The following is a 22,060-nucleotide window of genomic DNA, read 5'->3' on the forward strand; positions in this document are numbered from 1 at the left end:
GGGTGTGGCACAGCTTATGGCGGGCCAAAATCTCCCACATTTATTGTTAACAGGGAAAGATTTAACAAAAGGCATTCAAGGTCTGTGCATCTAGGTGCTAGTGTAGCATGTTTGTTTATTCCTCTGGTAATATAACATTGTGTTGACTCCGTAACATGGCCTTACTATAAACAGGCTTTTAGCTCTTTGGCATGGTATAACAAAGCTTAATTCACATCTTCCCCTAACAGTATGACTGTTGGGTGTTTTTTTTCTTTCTACATTTTAGTAAACTTTATTGGGCTGAGATTTATGTGGTTTAAGGTATGATACAGTGATTGCCACCTCATAGTTTTCCTGCCTATAGGCTCCTGATACCCAAGCCAAATGAAAAACACACATAATAAATGGATAAATAGAAAATGGGATAACATTTCAGCTTCAACTTGTTTTGAAAATGATTTGGGGCATGTAGAAGACTGAAGAATTGCTCAGCTATTCTGTCTTTCCCATGTACAAGAAATCAACTGTCTCAGTTTAGCTGAATGATCTTCTTTAAAGATGGATTAGTTACTGGTGTAGGCAGTAACATCACCAACCTTGCATATTGCTTTAGATTTGCAATATGCATAATTCAGGAGTAAAAAGAATATTCATTTTTCATTCCTGGTATCACAGATTCAGTGATTAGCAGTCAATCACTTACAGAAAGCTATCATGCAAACAATCATGAGAAACCCAAGTCAAACTAAGATGCTTTTGATTTAAGCAGCAGTGGATATATATCAAACATTATTCTGGCAAGGAATTGTACAGATTAGAAGAATAATGAGCAGATGACCTTGGTCGACTTGGTCCATGGTTGATATATAGACAGAAAATATGACGGAGCTTTCCAAGTATAGGCAATAAAAGACTCTAAATAAATCATTTTTGCATTTACAGTAAAGACGTGATGTGGTTTGTGCAGGTTTATATGAAAACTAATAACACACGTTTTAAAGAGCAGGCAATATGATAGCTCAGCACATTATTTGTATAAACTTTAAACCCATTTAGTAGGCACCGAGTGTAACGGGATTGCATTGGGAATGTCAGTGACTGTACAGCACATAGACAAGATGATTACAGACTAGATTATTGTGAACTAGTTTTGACCTCCATGCTTAACTCCTTCATTGTCAGGCAAAATGGTCATATATATACACAAGTATAACAAATATACACTACAACAAAGCATAAATTGTCAGGATAAAAAACATTAACAACACATTTTTACTTCATAAATCTAAAGGCGTAGTGACACAAATCAATAGGATGCAGCCTTATGAAAATGTACAGGATACAAGGACTTATGCCGCGTAATTGAGTGAGTAACTTGTATAGCGCAACAAATGCGAACTTAATTGCCTCAAGGCGCTTTGCATCCAGTGTTATCCTGATCCATTAGAAGAGGTGGGTCTTTAGTTTTTTCTTAAAAGCCCAATGGTTTTCTTCCAAGCGGATGGCCGTGGGTAGAACATTCCAAAGCCGGGGTCCTTGAACTGCAAATTTACGTTCTCCCATAGATTTGTAGCGGGATTTAGGGATTTGGAGAAGGTTTTGGTTGGCTGACCGGAGCATGCGCTTGGTGACGTAGGGTTTAATTTTCTCGCTTAAGTATTGAGGAGCGTTTCCTTGTGTACATTTGTGGGTGAGGCAGAGCGTCTTGAAAGTCACCCGGTCCTGTATGGGCAGCCAGTGGAGGGACCTCAAGACCGGAGCGATAGATTCCCACATTTTTTTACCTGTTACCAGGCTGGCTGCCGTGTTCTGGACGACTTGTAGATGTGAAATCTGGTATTTCGGTAGTCCTAAGTAGTCGAGTCATGAGTTGATGATGGTTCCAACCACTACTGCTGTGTCCTCTTCCGGTATGAACGAGATGAGTCTACTTAGCATGCGGAGAAGATGATGAGAACCGCTGACTACTGACCCTATTTGTGCATTCATAGTCATGTCTGAGTCAAAGATGACTCCAAGACTTTTGACTTTGTTGCTTGGCGTGATGGTTTTGACCCGCCAAATCCATTGGAAAAAAATAGAACGTGTTCTATATCTAAAGTCTGATGGAATTCTCGGAATTTCTGATGAAAAAACTCAGATGGGGCTACACACAATCAGGAAATCTGATGGAAAAAGTCCATCTGACTTTTTCCATCGGAAATTCCAATCATGTGTACGGGGCATAAATAATCATTAAAAATCTGCTGAAAGAAAAAATATTATAAAGCATCAGAAGTATTTGGCTTATTGCTTGTTGTTTTCTTTTCAGAGAGCAAAGATGAGCTGGGCCACATGATTTATTGCCTCTGTGGTACATGTCTGTCCCTCACTGAATAGTGAATGTGGGACTAAGTATAGAGTTGCAACTTTTCCTTCCTAATTAAAATAGCAGGTTACAGAAAGGGGCAATATGCTGGACTGTGTTTAAATGACAACTAAATAATAAGAAATCTAAAGGCAACATAATGCACTTAGGTTGCATTCACACTTTGGTATTTTGTGAATGTCCGTAAAATCGTGTGATTTGTGAAATGCCTGAAAAACACTTGTCATGCTCGCATTGCCATTTATTGTTAATGGTAACCCAAATGCAGGAAAAAAAATAGCTTTTGGTGTGAAAACAATTTTTGTGCGAAGGGCAACTCATTGAAATCAATTTGCCCTATACCTAAAACACCAAAATGTGGTGAATTCACAAAACGCAAAATGTGAATGCAGCCTTTAAGACTTGGACTGCAATTGTATATTGATGGATACCATTCAAATTTGGTGGGATACAATATGATATGATATGCTTTTATAGTGTAATATCGCTTGTTGTGCAACAAGATGGATATATGATGATGCTACATTACAGCCCTTTAACAGGATCTGGTTAGTGTGTCCATAGAAGCCCAGACACTTACTGTATATACAGTTGTGCTCATACGTTTACATATCCTGGCAGAATTTATAATTTATTGGCTATTTTTCAGAGAATATAAATGATAACACAAAACATTTTCTTTCACTCATGGTTAGTGTTTGGCTGAAGCCATGTATTATCAATCATTTGGGTTTACTTTTTTATATAATGACAACAGAAACTACCAAAATTACATTGATCAAAGGTTTACACACCCTGGTGATTTTGGCCTAATAACATGCACACAAGTTGACAAAAAGAGGTTTGAATGGCTATTAAAGTGGTTGTTAACCCTTAGTGGAAAAAAACCTGCAAGACAAAGGCATAATGAGCTCCGGCGGCCGACATCTCACCCGGGAATTACTTCCGGGTGAGAACTGGAGCTGCAATGATGTCACTCCCGTGCATGCGTGCGGGAGCTGCAGGTAACGCCACACAGACTGAAGCAATGGCACATACGTGCCATTGCTTCGATTTGCCCCAGTGCGCATGTGCCAATGACATCGGCACATGCAGGGGACATTGAATATCTCCTAAACCCTGCAGGTTCAGGAGATATCCTGGGTAGCTACAGGTAAGCCTTACCTGTAGCATAAAGTGGTCTGTAAGGGTTTACAACCACTTTAAAGGTAATCATCCTCACCTGTGATCTGTTTGCTTGTAATTAGTGTGTGTATAAAAGGTCAGTGAGTTTATGCACCTTTCATCCGGTGCAGCACTGACATTTCTGGACTCTGAGTCATGGGGAAAGCAAAAGAATTGTCAAAGGATCTGCGGGAAAAGGTAGTTGAACTGTAGAAAATAGGAAAGGGATATAAAAAGATAAACAAGGAATTGAGAATACCAATTAGCAGTGTTCAAACTCTAATCAAGAAGTGGAAAATTAGGGGCCTGTCGAAACCAAACCATAGACAGGTAGACCACTAAAATTTCAGCCACAACTGCCAGGAAAATTGTTTGGGATGCAAAGAAAAACTCACAAGTCACAAGTAAAATACAGGACTCTCTGAAAACATGTGGTGTGGATGTTTCAAGATGCACAATAAGGAGGCACTTCCACCTCAATATCATTGAGCCACTCAAAGACAGCCCAAGAATTTACAGGAATTGGAGGCTTTTTGCCAAGAGGAATGAGAGCCTCATCGACAAATACCACAAAAGACTTCAAGCTGTCAAGGATGTTAAAGGGGGCAATACACGGTGTAACAGAATGACCCGTGACACCCAGAGACTTTGGAAGGATGGGGGGTACTCCTGTGCCAGTGTCACTAATGACTCTTGGGTCAAGGGTCACCCTGTGCCCCTTTTGGGCATAGGGTGACTGAGAAATATTAATTATAAATTACATGAGATGGGACATTACTGATAATTCATGTATTGCAGGAAATCTGGACATATTACAGGTGATTTCATTCTGACCCCCAACCGGTCAATAAGAGTGTCACCTTTAATGCTAATACTGTTTTTTTGTGAAACGTCTATTGATGATAGAGGTGTTGTGAGTTAGCAGTCTAAAGGTCAGATGTCTCCTTTCAGGGGTAGGAAATTAGAATGTCAATTATGTTTAGTAAAGGAATGTGACTTGTCAAGCTGTAGTAATTAACCCCTCTAAATGCAGAGACGGGACGTCTGGGGGATGACTAATGATTAGCTCAACTGGATGTCATTGTCTAAGAGAAGGTGTATTAAAGCCCCACCATTGTGTGCTGTGTGGGTGGAGAGTTCTTTGTCCCTGTGATTAACTTTAACATGCTGTACTGTATATAAGAAAGTTAAGATACCATTAAAGGCGTTCATACATTTTGAAACCAGGGAAGAGAGCGTATGTCTCGTTTATTCTGGGGAAATCCATATGGATCGTGTCTGCTGGATTGTAGATTGTCGGATAAGCTGTCGTGGTTGATGGAATGGGAATATCGTAAACGGTGGTGACCGTTACACACGGTATTAAGAATTGGGGTATGCAAACTTTTGATCACGGTAATTTGGGTAGTTTCTGTTGTCATTATGATTTAAAACGAGTAAACACAGCTGATTGATAATAAATGGCTTCAGTCAAACACTAACCATGAGTGAAATATTTTTTTTTGTGTTAGGATAAGAAATCATAAATTCTGTCAGGGTATGTATACGTATGAGCACAACTGTATAACTGTCCAGTGCACACATTCATTGGATGTAATAAGGAGGACATATTATTCTACATACACACCCTTGATTTATTCTTCACTCTTAGATGTGTTGCAAGTGAGCAATTCATTTGACATTATAGACCTTCTATGCATGTTTATTTAGATGGATTAACATAGGTTATGCTCACTGCATTCACACAGAGCTCAGAAGAGAAAGTGATATGCTCTCTGAACTTTACATCTGGGATTGTTCCACCATGTCAGCAAAGTGTGTCATTTTCAACATACAGAGAATAATTGATGGATGGAGAATGGATAATCTACAGTGCCTTGAAAAAGTATTCATACCTCTTGAAATTTTCCACATTTTGTCATGTTACAACCAAAAACATACATTTATTTTATTGGGATTTTATGTGATAGACCAACACAAAGTGGCACATAATAGTGAAGTGGGAGGAGAATGATAAATGGTTTTAAACATTTTTTACAATTAAATATGTGAAAAGTGTAGCGTGCATTTGTATTCAGCCCCCTTTACTCTGATACCCCAAACTAAAATCCAGTGGAACCAATTGCCTTCAGAAGTCACCTAATTAGAAAATAGAGTCCACCTGTGTGTAATTTAATCTTAGTATAAATACAGCTGTTCTGTGAAGCCCTCAGAGGTTTGTTATAGAACCTTAGAGAACAAACAACATCATGAAGGCCAAGGAACACACTAGATAGATCAGGGATAAAGTTGTAGAGAGGTTTAAAGCAGGGTTAGGTTACAAAAAAATATCCCAAGCTTTGAACATCTCACGGTGCACTGTTCAATCCATCATCTGAAAATGGAAATAGTATAGCAAAGCTGCAAACCTACCAAGACATGGCTGTCCACCTAAACTGACAAGCCGGGCAAGGAGAGCATTAATCAGAGAAGCAGCCAAGAGGTTACACTAGAGGAGCTGCAGAGATCCACAGCTCAGGTGGGAGAATCTGTCCACAGGCCAACTATTAGTCGTGCACTCCACAAATCTGGCCTTTATTTAAGAGTGGCAAGAAGAAATTCATTGTTGAAAGAAAGCCATAAGAAGTTCTGTTTGCGTGAAGCCATGTGGGGGATACAGCAAACATGTGAAAGAAGATGCTCTGGTCAGGTGAGACCAAAATATAATTTTTTGGCCTAAATGCAAAACGCCATGTGTGAAAACTAACACCACATATCACCCTGAGCACACCATACCCACAGTGAAACATGGTGTTGGCAGCATCATGTTGTGGGGATGCTTTTCTTTAGCAGGGACAGGGAACCTGGTTAGAGTTGATGGGAAGATGGATGGAGCCAAATACAGAGCAATCTTAGAAGAAAACCTGTTAAGCCCTGTACACACAATCGGATATCTGATGGAATCTAATCCGATGGATTTTTTCGTCGGATATCCTATCCGATGAAGCTGACTTTCATCAGTCTTGTCTACACACCATCAGTCAAAAATCTGATCGTGCCAAAACGCGGTGTCGTACAACACTACGACGAGCCGAAAAAAATGAAGTTCAATGCTTCCGAGCATGCGTCGACTTGATTCTGAGCATGCGTGGATTTTTGTCCGATGGAGTTCCACACAGACGATAAGATATTTCTATTGTTTTTTTATCCATAGGAAAAATGTAAAACATGTTCTATTTTTTTTCACCGATGGAAAAAAACCTGATGGGGCCCACACACGATCGGTTTGTCCAATGAAAACAGTCCCATCTGTCTGTTTTCATCGGACAAACCGATCGTGTGTACACGGGTTCAGAGTCTGCAAAAGACTTGAGACTGGGGCAGAGGTTCACCTTCCAGCAGGACAACAACCCTAAACATACAGCCAGAGTGAAAATGAAATGGTTTAGATCAAAGCGTATTCATGTGTTAGAATGGCCCAGTCAAAGTCCAGACCTAAATACAATTGAGAATCTGTGGCAAGACTTGAAAATATACACTCTCCATCCAATTGACAGAGCTTGAGCTATTTTGCAAAGAATGGGCAAAAATGTCACTCTCTAGATATGCAAAGCTGGTATAGACATCCCCAAAAAGACTTGCAGCTTAAGGTGATTCTACAAAATATTGACTCAGGGTGGCTGAATACAAATGCACGCCACACTTTTCTATTTGTAAAAGAAAATTGAAAACCATTTATTATTTTCCTTCCACTTCACAATTATGTGCCACATTGTGTTGGTCTATCACATAAAATCCCAAAAAGATACATTTATGTTTTTGGTTATAACATGACAAAATGTGGAAAATGTAAAGAGGTATGAATATTTTTTCAAGGCACTGTACTTTTCCTGATTTACATGTGTTACTATATGTGGGATACTTACAGAGTTGATAGAATGTTTTCTAACTTCATAGTGTGGATATCATTATTGTGAGTGATACTTGCTGAAGTTAAGCATAGTACAGCAAGGAGGTCCAATAATAAGTGCTCTATCATTCGAGCTATTGCTACATTGTATTGCACTTAGTTTATGAATACGGATTTTAGGGAACAGATTGTTTGGGGGAAACTGTTTTATCTCTTGTAAATCATAGGGCTGATTTACTAGAGAGTGCAAAACCTGGTGCAGCTGTGAATGGTAGCCAATGAGCTTCTAACTTCAGCTTGTCCAAAAAAAGCTTTGATCAAAAAAAAAAAAGAAAGCTGATTCGTTTCTATGCAAAGCTACACCAGATTTTGCGCTCTCCAGTTTTAGTAAATCAACCTCCATGTCCCCCCCCCCCCTTTTTTATATTGTGCATGTGGAATAAATAAGTACAATAAAACCTTAATGAAAGTAGAAACATCTGAGTATGCAAGCATCCGGGTTAAAGCTATCCACATAGACCGTCCTCCGCACCGCCAACTCTCACTGCTGTCAGTCTGCAATCGTGACCGGGAAGCCTACCCTGCAGTAGAGCAATCTGAAAGTGAGGCTTGAAGTGTTTCTGGAGCGCAGTGTGAAAGGGATGATGTCGATGGCGATGCGTAGGGTGGTCTATGTGGACAGCTTTACCCCGTATGCCTTCAAACTTAGATGTGCCTGTTTTAACCCCCTTCCTGCCCAGACCAATTTTTAGTTTTCAGCGCTGTTACACTTTGAATGAGAATTGCGTGGTCATGCAACACTGTACCCAAACTAAATCTTTATGTTTTTTTCCCTCCACAAATAGAGCTTGCGTTTGGTGGTATTTGATCATCTCTGCGTTTTTTATTTTTTGCGCTATAAACAAAAGAAGAGCCACAATTTAAAAAAAAAACACAATATTTTTTACTTTTTTATTTAATAAATATCACAATTTTTTTTTACAAAAAACATTTTTTTTCCTCAGTTTAGGCTGATACGTATTCTTCTACATATTTTTGGTAAAAAAAAAAATCGCAATAATCGTATATTGATTGGTTTGCGCAAAAGTTATAGCGTCTACAAAATAGGTGATAGATTCATGGCATTTTTATTTTGTTAATTTTTTTACTAGTATTGGCGGCGATTTGCGTTTTTTTTACTGTGACCGTGACATTGCGGCGAACACATCGAACACTTTGACACATTTTTGGGACCATTCACATTTATACAGCGATTAATGCTATAAATATGCATTGATTACTGTGTAAATGTGACTGGCAGGGAAGGGGTTAACCACTAGGGGGTGCTGGAGGGGTTAATATGTTTCCTAAGGTGTGTTCTAACTGTAGAAGGGAGGGGACTCTCAAGGGGAGGAGACCGATGTGTGTTCCTCTGTACTGGGAACACACATTGGTCTCCTCCACCGCTGACAGGAGGTGGATCTGTGTGTTTACACACACAGATCCATACTCCTGCCGTGATTACAGACAATCGCGGGCACCCGGCGGCAATCGTGGCCGCCGGGCACCCGCGACATCATATGGACCTGGATCGGCGAGGGGTTCCTGCCGCCGTCATTTCACAATGACGCGGTATGGAAGTGGTTAATCAAAAAAATTAGTTGGTAAATGTTGTACCTTCATTAAATGTAACTAGATTGCTACACATTTAGAGGCGCTTCTCTTCTCTTTTATACTCAGTTGTGACATGACGCTACTTGTATATCAAGACATCGATTGTTTACCAAGTCAAAATGTATATACAAAATTTGCTTGTCTTGCAAAACACTCTCAAACCAAATTACTCTCAATCCAAGGTTTTACTATAAACTATAAGATGAAGCAGCTTCACCGCCGGTGATTGTTATTATTCATTAATATTGTTTCATGAAATCAGGAGATGACTTATAGAGCCCATATATGATGTGATAATTATGATGGGCTCCTTGTCACTAAATACTGACAATCTATGTGGTGCTCTGTGAGACTTTGAGGCAGCAAAATATTTTTTTAGGAAGAATTCTGTCTAAGCTATGCCTTATATATCACTGAAAAATATCTTTTATTACATATATAAATACTGAATAATAAAATTTAATATCACTATAAAAAAAATATTAATCTGTTCACAAAGTATCAGAATAAACCATTTATGCTGCCTGCTGAGCATTTGACTGCTGGATTCTGTGCATGTGAAATAATTGGTGAAAAATGGATAGTATCTTTATGCACTCCTATACATGGCTTAGAAGCCCCCTCTCCTCAGGCTAATGTTCTCAGAGATTAAAGAAAGACACAACTGGTTTGTTACTAATGACCTAGTACAGCTGAGATCATTTGTTTTGAAATAATGGAATAAGATAGCAGTGGGACTTTTGTCATGTGTGCCTGATGCAAGGAAATGAGAAAATATTTAATACATTTTTATTAGATTTTTGCATTGCCTTTTTCTTCCTTAACATGCATCAACAGAAATGCTATAGATTTAAAATGTCACATCTTTTCCAGGACTTTGAATTCAGTTGCACAGTAGTACAAACACATCATGGCTGACAAGGGACATTTAGAACCTAATTTATTATCTATATTCCGAAAATATATTAAACAGATTCTTTGCTCCATTATGATCTCAAAATATATGGAAATTCCTTTGGAACAAAACAAGTAGCTTCTTGACTTGTTTTATTATGTGTAACTCAATTTGCACTATTCCCTGCTGGACACATTACAATACTTTTTCCCCCAAGGTGCTAAACTGTTCTTCATAACACCATCCATAAAATTATATATTAGGGATATGTTGTGTGAATGGATATTTGCAAATACCCATTGTTAAAAGCATATTTGATGATGTTTGTTAGAATGTGTTTTATTTATAAAATAGGGTAACCCATGGAGCAACGACAAGATGGCAAACAAGAGTGGGCAAATAATCTGAAAATTAATCCTACATTATAGACTGTCACTACAGAGTATATAGGCGACAAACTAATACTTTGTGTGCAGTGATTTTAAGCACTATGACATCGCCGGATTTGGTATTTTCTCAAACCTTTTTTAAACATCTTCAGGGTTTCTATAAAAACTCATGAAACTTTTACATGTTTAGTACTTATATATAATAACAGATATTGGCCCAGATTCTCGTACGAGTTACGCCGGCGTATCTCCAGATACGCCGTCGTAACTCTGAGTCCGAGCTGTCGTATCTTAGCGCCTGATTCAAAGAATCAGATACGCCAAAATTTCACTAAGATACGACCAGCGTAAGTCTCTTACGCCGTCGTATCTTAACTGCATATTTACGCTGGCCGCTAGGGGCGTGTACGCTGATTTACGCCTAGAAATATGTAAATCAGCTAGATACGCCAATTCACGAACGTACGCCCGGCCGACGCAGTACAGATACACCGTTTACGTTAGGCTTTTCCCGGCATAAAGTTACCCCTGCTATATGAGGCGCAGATGAGGCGTAGCAATGTTAAGTATGGACGTCGGAACAGCGTCAAATTTTTTACGTTTTACGTTGTTTGCGTAAGTCGTTCGCAAATAGGGCTGTGCGTCATTTACGTTCACGTCAAAAGCATTGGCTTCTTGCGGGTTAATTTGGAGCATGCGCACTGGGATACATTCACGGACGGCGCATGCACCGTTTGTAAAAAGCGTCATTTACGTGGGGTCACATTAAATTTACATAACACACGCCCACATCTTCCACATTTGAATTAGGCGGGCTTACGCCGGCCTATTTACGCTACGCTGCAACTTTGATTTGAGAATACAGCACTTGCCTGACAAAGTTGCAGAGGCGTAACGTAAATAGGATACGTTATGCCCGCACAAAGATACGCACTTCTACGTGAATCCGGGCCATTGTACTTAAAGCAACACTAAATTGGTTTACAATCATTTTGTCATGACTAAGAAAAGAGCATACAAGGAGATGCAGTTATCACATTAGATTTGTGTCTATTGCAAGGCGAGGCAAACAACAGATCTTCAAGGTGAACACATGATTTAGTATATTCAACCTTACCACTTGAATTCAATACTAAAAGTGAACAGCAGCACTAAAGTATAAATGACATGATAAATGACGTTATTGCTTAATTACAAACATGATGCATAAGGACTTTAAAATATTTTCAAAAGAGTGTCAAAATATTACAATTACTACAGTGTGAAAAATAAAAAAAATGTGTGGAAAATCTATAAAGGATGAATAAGGTCCACAAAATAAACAGTTACAAAGTGAGGTAAAACAGATGCCAAAGTGCATGGAAGCGGTCCTCCAAAGGGTGACAATATCTTTAAACAACACCATAAGTGTATCAGACACCTCTCCTCATTAGTTGTAAACTCACTGGAGCTATTTGCCCCACACTCGCGTGTTTGGCATAAGAGCAGTTACCCCCTTGGGTTTACTATCTCCAGCACACCGCTCTCCACTTTATGTAGTCATGGTATAACACACTCATAGGAGAGAAGAGACAAAAAAAAGCTCCACTAGTGTAATATGTCTAAAACTGTAATCCATTTATTAAATAAAATCTTCAAACATTGCACTTACAAATTCCACATATAAAACGAGCATTGAGTGTAATAAAGCCCAGTGTGTTGTAGCGGTTACAGTCAAATAGCCAGCAGGCAATGGCTCACTGAGCTGGGAACCTCACCGGAACGTCTCTCCCGATAACCTAAACGTCCCTTCTAGTTGCCAGCCACATCCCGACATGTTTCATCATCACGACTTTGTCATGGGATTCCCAGGACAAAATCTTGATGATAAAAGCTGTCGTCATCGGGATGTCATGAACCTGTAATTCATTGTGTTTGTAATTAAGCAATAACGTAATTTATCATGTCATTTATACTTTAGCACTGCTGTTCACTTTTAGTATTGAATTCAAGTGATAAGGTTGATTATTTTATGTATTGTAAGTCGCGGCTTTAATTCACTGATTGTTATATGATAATTTTTTTCATTCTTTGGCACAGTGGTAAATGAGTGTTTTTAATTTGGTGGATCATTTGTTTGCATAGTATTTTATGATTCAGTATAAATTGTTACATTTTTAGAACTGTATCTTATGCTGCTTCCATTACAGATCAAATGCAGCATACTAAAACACGGTCATCATATAGAATTAAACTGTGATAAAATGTAGCCTTAGTATAATTGATCTATCACAGGCATCTTTTGGCTCCCTACTAATTGCATGCTCATTTCTCTTACAGAAACACTTTAAAGGGATATTTAAACCAAAGAACAAAAATGTATATATAGTAGCTTACCAGTCCCTGACCCTTTTTTAAAAACACAATGTATGGAACCACATGGTGTGCGGGTGCCAATGCATGGGGGTGCCATTAAGAATGAATGACACCTCTGTGTGTCTGCTTAACAGTAGTGGGGTTGATTTATTAAAAGCAAATAAACTGTGCTCTGCTAGTGCAGTTACTTCAGAGCTTAGTAAATGAGGTAAAGCTTTGTTTGTGCAAAGAGTACTCAATCATGTGCAGGGGAAATAAAATAAAAAAACAGCATCTTTGCTTGCACATGATTGGTTGATGGAAGTCACCAGAGCTTCTGCTCATTCTCTAGTCTCTGGAGCAGCTGATCTTGCAAAGCGCAACTGCTCTTTGTGTATTTCTGTGTGGTTAGGGAATGCATGTAATTATGCATGCATTCTTGACCCTCACATATGTAAACCTAAAGACTGGTGCACACTATGGGCCCTTGCATCACATAGTTAAGGGTAAATCTTAAGGAAATTGAATTAGAAAATTGTATAATAGCTTATGAATTGTATAATTCAACCCAGCAAGTTTAAGGGAAAAAAACGGTCAGCTCCACCGCTGACCTGTTGAGTTCTGACAAGGGGACAGTCTCTCCGCCAGAACACTCCGAGCGCTGATCGGGAGCCGGTCAGCTACTGTTTTTTCAGCATACTCATCCGACAGAAGCCGGCCAAATGGCCAGCCTCTTTTGGACCAGTTGCTATACACATGGGCCGAATGTTGGCTATTTTTTATTGAACAGGCCGATGTTGCCTGGCATTCGGCCCGTATGTAGGGGGCTTAAGCTCAGTGGTAAGTTCTAGTGAATTTAACTGGTATAGCAAACAATGTTATCTTCCTCCCAAGCAACTGCTCCTGCGTAATTAGGTTGAAGAGAGGATTTTGTGTGTTTTCAGTTCTGTCCTACAGAGACTACCGAGGCTCCCTCCACAGATAACGTTAGGTGAGTAAGCACAGCCACCATAGGCCAGAAAGTGTGTTATTCTCAGGATTGCCAGGTAAATATAAATGAAAAGAAAACTATAAAAAATAAACCAATGCCGATTCCACATCTATGGACTGATATTTTGCAATAAACCACAATTTCAGTGTAGATACACTTAAATGCATGTAAATTACTGGTAAAATGACAATCAGACAAAATATATACTTAAATATGATGCATTCAGATTTGGAAAAAAAGGTATAAAATTCAGCAATCTCAGTCAATTGTTCATTTTCCACCACTCCTTTCACTTCCACAAGTGAATAACTTTTGTAAAGTGATAGGTTTGTGTAACTCAATAGACCTTTGTCACTTTGCATCTCCACACTGCAAGATCTTAGACTGGATTCACACCTATGCATCTTTAGTGCTTTTTGCATTTTGCAGATTTGCACTACGGTCCATTTACCATGGTTTTCTTATGGAACGAGTTCTGTAGTGCAAATCTGCAAAATGCAAAAAGCAATAAAAAGCAATAAAAATGCATAGGTGTGAATCCAGCCTTATTTGGCTGACTATAGCAAATGCTTAAAGGCTATGTTTATTTGTATGTAATGTTGCCCAGATCAAAATGTATATAAGAACTCACCAGTCACTGATTAGCTTAGTAGCAACAGAAAAATATAAATTAAATCTACTGATTTCTAATGTCCTACTACTTGGAGACGTGGTTAGGTTGTAGCGTGATAGCAGACATTTTTGTGAATTCTCTGGAAAATGGATTTGTATACTTTAATCTCTCTGACACTTGACTTGGTCCGGCTCAGCTTTATGGAAACAAATAGTGTTACCACATAGCTGCTCTGTACAAAGAGGAAGTGGCTGGGGCTGCTCTGATCTAGTTCTCTATTACTTCCCAGTGCATCCTGGGATACATAAACCTACACTGTCTCTCCTCCAATGCCCAGTTAGTACTTTATAAATGCTTTGCTAACATGCCATAAATGCTATAGGTGATGTTAACGTATGGCCACTGAAATCAATGGAGGTAGCTGATTTTTAACACAACACAATGCTACTGCTCCTGTGTAGCGCCACTGTAATATTCATGGCGGGCATTAATGAGGCTTTAAAATGCTGAATAAATGCTGCATAAACACAGGGTATTGACGCACATGTGAACGAGCCCTAAGTCCCAAATTATGAGTTTAACAGAGTTCAAAACTCTTTAGCTATCTTCTTCGGAGTACCCAAAGCTAACTGTTTAACCACCAGCTCAGCATGTAGACACAGAACATAAAATGCAAATCTTGATAGAATGACTAACTGAATGTTGCAAAGCAGCTGTTTGTTAAATGATAATAAGTTAATACTGCAGTTACTGAGGGAAGAAGCATTACCTTACCTTCAATAGCTGAAAGCAGAACACGTGAGTGATCATATGCAATTACATTTGCATATCTGTTCTTTGGTTTATTAACTTCTAGGTTTGAGTGTTCCCATGTGAACTGTTGTCCTGGGTCAATAGACTGTAAATGAAACAAAAGGCAACATAATGGAACACATAATGGATTTGTTATTTTAAAAAGATTTTAGCATCAAAAATGACAAACTGTACCAATGCAATTTCTTGTAAAAAGCATACTATTCATGGTTCAGTAATTAACATATTCTAAAGACAGATCACAAAGATATGCATAGAAAACAAATCTTTGGTTGAAAAGAAATTAAAAAGTTGTCCTAAAATAGCTTTCACTGGTGTGTGAACAACAACACCATTTTAACTGTTTTACAATTGAGTGTACTTGTTTTTACTGAGATGTAGATAAGTTTATTTAATGTTAAAAGTCCATAAATCGTGTACAAAAATCCTTCAGTGTAATAACTGAATGTAAAAAAATGCATTATAATGTGATTGATGTCATTGTTTACATTAATGTACAGTGCCACCTCAGATTACGAGCATAATCCGTTCCAGGAGAATGCTCGTAATCCAAAGTACTCACATATCAAAGTGAGTTTCCCCATTGAAGTCAATGGAAACAAAAATAATTTGATCTGCATTGACTTCAATGGCATGCAATACCGCATGCGGCCACAGGTGGGGGGTGCCGCAAAAGGCCCAAGGACAGCTCGGCTGACCTTGGCAAATATCGGAAAGGTTCGGGAAAGGCGTATTTCCGAGTCTTTCCGATCATTTCAAAAATGCTCCGAACAGCGCCAATCGGCTACGATCAGCGTGGTTCAGCTCCTTCTGCCCACCCACCTCAGGCCAAACGTGGTACTGCACACTGCTTTGGCTTGAATCCAGCTCGTTTTGCGAGACAACACTCGCAAACCGAGTTAGGATTTTAAAAAAATACAGTGCTCGTCCTGCGAAATGCTCGTTAACTTTACTTGCAATCCGAGGTTCCACTCTATAAAAAAATATCAGTCACAGTTAGGGTTTATGCACCCTGGCTTAAAAAAATGCTGTTTTTACAGTTTTGCCTGTAGAAGCATCCGAATGTTTTCCTATTTGTCTATGCACATTAGGACTGCCAAATGCAAAAATCTCAGGGTGCAGGAGAAGCTCTGCTATTTAACAAGCGGGGTTGGGATTATGAGTTTTGAGGGGACCCTTGTACAGTCTGGTACAACAATTTTTTAGGGGTTCCACTGAAAATGAATTACCTTAGGCACCCATTTGATCATGACAGGTTCACCTTTTTAAACAATACTATGCAGATATCATATTGTGTGATGATATACCGGTGTGTATTGCTTGTATTGTAGTACGTTCATATTACAATTCTAAGCAAATTTGTGTGGATTTCCAATCTTTTTTTGCCCAAACAAATCAATATTTACAGAAATTTTTTTTTTTCCAATTATAGCATTGTCGGTTACATATATCATATTCATATGCAAATCTTACTGCCTATTCTCTTATGTAAAGCCATATTCAGATTAAATAGCCATTTTAACCTATAGAAATAATAAATACCATGTTTTACATAAACTATCTTAATACAGCCATATCAAAATAAACTGTATGTGCTTAGCCTTTGTCCTGTAAGTACTGGTGATAATATTTTACTGCACGTGGATGCACAGGTGCTCCCACTGAAGTATTACTGCCCATTAATCTTTCTCAATGCTTTTACACAATAAAACAGGTTAAAACATATTATTATTGCAGCTCAATAATTATGGTAAAAGATGGATTAGCCTGGTGCCATATTCAAGTTTCACAATTCATCCTTCAGTCAGTGCAAGGAGAATGATGAGTAACTCATAGCAAGTAATCCGATTTCAACTTTGTTTAAAAAGTCAGAACAAAGAAAGGAAATTGATTGATATGATGGGTTACACAATTTTCCATATAAATTGTTGAGTTACCTATTTGCCGCTAGGCCCAGAATGACTACCTGACTACTTGGCTATTGCCGCAAGGCTTCTTGTGTTTCAGATTATTGCTGATTTGTTTTAAACTCCTATGCGCTGCTCAGAGTGCTTCAGATTAGAAAATAGCATTATTCACTGCAGGTTACCCATGTTGTGAGCTCAGCCTCCATAAACGAGCCTATGCATGTATGCGAATACAAAAGTTTCTAAAGGATTTATTTATGTTTTCCTATTTATCTTTACTTTCTTTGTCTTCAGATTTGTCTGACACTGTCAAATATTAGATCTCAATACCTAAAGAAAGGTGAATAACTACAAGGCAACTTTAGTAGACATGTGCATTCGTTTTCGTTAGAATGCATTTTCATCCGAAAATCTGTTTTTTTCATTATCGTTTTAACAAACGATAACGAAAGTGCAAGAAACGAAAACCAAAAGATCCGACATAAAAAATGCTTTATTTTCGTTTTCGTTGCAGTAAAAATTCGATATAGAGAGATTCGACAATATAGGGAAAAGATTCGACATCATAGAGAAAAGATCCGACATTATAGAGAAAAGATTCTATATAGAAATAATAGATTTGACATTACAGAGAATAGATTTCGATTTATGAGAAAATAGATTCGACATTATAGAGAATAGATTCGACATTATTACTAGTCATACAACATTAGAATTCTTGTAGGCAGAATATTCGAACAGAAATGTACGATTCAATGTAAAGATTCGACGTTCCGTCGAATCGTTTGAACAATCGATGGAAACTACAAATATTCGACGTTCCGTCGAATATTCTTTTAACCATTTGACAGAAACCAAGTATTATTGGATTTTCGGACGAAAGCTATTTCCCAACGAAAAACGAAATAAATCAAAACGATTTTTGGGAGTAACTAAATAAATGTATTTTCCAAACGAAAACGAAAAAACGAAACAAAATATTCCAGTCTGGTTAAGGATTTACATTGTAAGCTCCTTGAGGGCAGGGACTGATTTAAATGTATAATATATATATATATATATATATATATATATATATATATATATATATGTAAAGTGCTTAACAAGAGTGAAAAAGTATATATCCAAAGCAATAAGCTAACGAAAATTAAAATGAATAGTAAAGCAAGTTATATGCAACTGTGAAAAAAATTAACATAATATGTGAGAAGTCCATCCAATACGTAATCTAAAAGTGTACTATGGGCTCACCAAAGACATCAAAATATCACCCTCAGTGGTCCTCACCTTCTGACCGCACATACCAGGCCAATGTGAGTACTAAGGGTTGCTATTTGTCGGCAATTATCCCATGAAACGCGCCAGGCTTACACCAATGCCACATGCTCCACAGATGATTATATATGTTTTTACTGTAATTACTACAGACTATACTACAATATGTTGTCCCAAGTGGTACAGTATGTTTATGTAGAGGATAGTCTCTTTCATTGTACTATGTAATATGTTATGATATTGCTGACATGCAGCACCATTACACACATGGCTTTGCTATACCACACTTTTCCATGTTTAATACTATTATATTTTTTGCTATTCATGGTTGTAGAATAATAACATACGTTTTTTCCTACTTTGACTGCTTGCTAGCCTTGACTTCATGCCTCATCCAAAGTCCCAAACCTCTCTTTTCCTTTAAGTGTACTATGCACTGACCAAAGACATCAAAATATCAAGCAGAAAGTGGTATTCACGAATATCACCAAGATCCGCAATGAATTTCTGTGCAAGTAAACCTCCTCCTAAAATATGCACTGACCAGAAATGAGACATACAAAAGCTCCTTGCATGCCATATCTTAAATATATGTAAATCGCTGCCTAAGTTTACTATATAGGTACATGTAAAAAATAAATAATTGTATCATGGAAATCAGCAGAGCTTCACCTCGTTCACTAAGCTAAGAGAAAAGTGCAAATTAACGTTACCAAGTAAACAGCATATTTGCCTTTATCAAACCAACTCCTATGTAAGTTTAGCCTGTTGATGAGAAGCAACTGTCAGCTTCAGGTAACCTCCGATCCATGATTTTCAAAAGTTGTAAAACATTTTATAAGTATTTTTCCTTAAATGTATTAATTGTATTAATTTTATTTGTAATATTACTTCCCATACAGGAGGCACATTTGTATTTGAACTAAAAAGCATAACAGGAAGTCAACCAGTGCTTGAAGATGAGGAAGATTGGCTTAAAAAGATAACACTAAGTACAGATATTATGCCTTAACCCTTTCACTGACATGCCCTGCTCTCTACTTTTAACCTCAGGTAAGTATAAGGGAGTGGTGATACAATTACTAGGTTATTTTTACCTTAATAGAGAGAATGCATTAAGGTAAATCCAGGAGCCTGCATTCACTATATCTGGTCTCCCACAGTACACAGAACATGGAAATGCAATTATTTTAGTAAATATAAACTGCTAAATACCTTTTCTCATCAGCAGTATATAGCAGTCTTCATTCTTCTCTAACTGTCCTATGAGGCTGCAGGACCACTGACTCTCTGTCTGGACAGTGCTGATTGGCCTTGTGCCAATCACATGCACCCTCCCAAGAAAAAAAAATATTTCTAGCAATACACACCATACTGAGCATGTGCAGAGTGACTCCAATGCTCTGTCTTTTCAGAAGATGGACTGGGGGCAATGGAAGAAGGGGAGGATCAGAGAACATAGGATCAAACAGCCTTTTTACATAATGCAGATGATTAACCCCTTGGGTTCCAAAGTGAGTATAACAAGCATGCTTTACTGCATATACAGACTGATTTTACTGTTGTGGGTTTAGTAACACTTTAATGAGTAACACATATTGAAAGAAGTTAAATTGTGTCTTTTTGTGAAATGGTAAAAATCACAGGTATGTAAAGCTGTAAATAGGCAATTTATATTAAATACACAGTGCTATGTATGAGCTATGTTGGTGTGCATTTTGATAAAACAATGCAGGCATCCATTTTATCACAGTTTAGTGCATTGCAATGTGGGGTATTGCAGTGGGCTGCTATGCACGGAGTTAAATAAATATTATAAAAAAAACACAACAACCGTGATGCATTGCAGCAAAGCACTGTGCACCAATAATCTGCTGTGAGGGGATACATCCTGTATAGGTGGGGGGAAATCCTGGTGATTGCAGGGCAAGATACAGAGATGGAAGGCGCAGAGAGGTCTATCGGAAGGCACAGAGAAGCTGGGGGGAGCATCTGGGATCTGAAGTGCACAGAGGGGGTGAGAGCAGTGTGGATCAGAGGGCAGAAAGGGCAGGGGAAAAGCCTTAGAGGGATTGGGAGGCACAAGGAGGTATGGGGGGGGGGGGGGGAAACAGCAGGCAACAGAAGGTACATGATGGACACACGGACAGACAAACTGTCACAAGTAGGGCACAGAGTGGGGTAGCTGGTGGTGGTGTTGTGTGTGTGTGTATGTGTGTGTGGGGGGGTGTTAATAAATGTTTTTGATCAGGAACTTTTCAGCTCTTTACCACAATTATTCATTATTGAGCAAAGTCAGGGCGACCCTTCTGTTATAAGCTCATGGTTGTTGAATTAACCATGAGCTAATAAGCAGATGAGAAATCCAAGAATGTAAGGCTTACTTAGCTAGTCAACTGGAAGTATTTTTTTCAACAGAAACCTTACTTCCTTGGCAGCAAAAGGGTTCAAATTAAACCCGGAAATATACTGTTACTATGGATGTAAAACAATGTGTGAGTTTTACAGATTTCATCAATAATTATTCTAGAAATATTTTAAATGCTTGTGATACATTATCTTCCTAATTCATGCTCCTGCATAAATAAGCTCAATAACAGTACACCTGCCCCATGCCTGAAATACTAGAACTTACAGATACTTATCACCTGGCACACCCGACCCTACCAATCAATGACCAGTAAATCAATAAAGGTCTGACAATAGTTTCTGATGCTGTGGCCTGCTAGTTTCCAAGAGCGTGCAGCTGGCATACTATTGACTAGACTAGTAGCCAAACAGAGCAGTATTTTAAATGTGCTAGCATTTGTTAATGGAGAGGGAGAGGTGTCAGGAAAAGCAATATTAAATGTTTTAATAGTTCAGTCATGGGAGGGCTATCTGCATCACTGCACTGGTACTCAAATATGTCTTGTGCTGCCACTCTTTCTCTTAGCTGTTTTTCATGAGCTGTCTATATGAAAATATTGTTGTATTATACATGTCTAATAAAGATAAAGGGTCATGCTGTTATTATTGTATACATGACAGATTTCGCCAAAGCTATTGAGAAGCTTTTTAAAGCTGATGCCTTATAGTAATTATTTCTTTATGGAGTTTGTGGGCTTCTAGTGGTTAGAACAGTGGGGGATCTAAGGTTGGCCATAGATGTTAATAATATTTATTCTTTACACCATGGGTGGAAGGAAAGAAAATCTCTCAATTCCCCCATTAATACAATCATTGTTGATGGGGGAATGCCTCCCACTGTTCTATTGTATTCTGCCAGTGGGGGGGGGGGGCATGGGGAGCATTCTCGACAGGCAGAATACAATGGTTACTGGTAGCGGGCTATAGACGTTGGCAGTAATCGCATGTAGAAAAATCCAACATGCTGGTTGTACACAAGTCAATCAATCAATCGCCTTAGGTACAATCAGCCTGACCATGGATTGAAATTTGGCCAGTCCATGCAGAACCAGCCAAATTTCAATTTATGTATCCATGCTGGCTTAAGGGAACTTTTTTTTATACATGTTTACAATAGAAATGTATTATCCACATGTGCTTCAATATTCAAGCATTCTGTTAGTGCATGTACATATTTTAAGCCAGAGAAAGTAGCCCATTCAAAATGATATGAAACCATTATTACGGACTTGTATCAATTCAAAATATATTCTAGTTAAAAAATACAAACATTTCCTACCAGAATATTTTTCTACTAGCCATAAAATTATGCTTGGAAACATTTCTGGCTTAATCCACATTTTTATGACTTGATAAAGGTGACTCAAATAATCATTAC

General features: G+C 38.3%; 1 protein-coding gene across 49 annotated transcripts in view; it reads right to left on the bottom strand.

Moving 5' to 3' along the window:
- PTPRD (protein tyrosine phosphatase receptor type D) overlaps positions 1-22,060 on the bottom strand; it is a 521,758-nt gene that overhangs the window by 80,144 nt on the left and 419,554 nt on the right. For all 49 annotated transcript variants that reach the window (XM_040357869.1, XM_040357852.1, XM_040358160.1 and 46 more), the window contains one exon: positions 15,053-15,176. In XM_040357869.1, the coding sequence (XP_040213803.1) occupies positions 15,053-15,176 (124 nt within the window). The remainder of the gene's footprint in view (positions 1-15,052; positions 15,177-22,060) is intronic.

This window comes from Rana temporaria, chromosome 1, assembly GCF_905171775.1.
Source record: "Rana temporaria chromosome 1, aRanTem1.1, whole genome shotgun sequence".
Classification (NCBI taxonomy): Eukaryota; Metazoa; Chordata; class Amphibia; order Anura; family Ranidae; genus Rana; species Rana temporaria.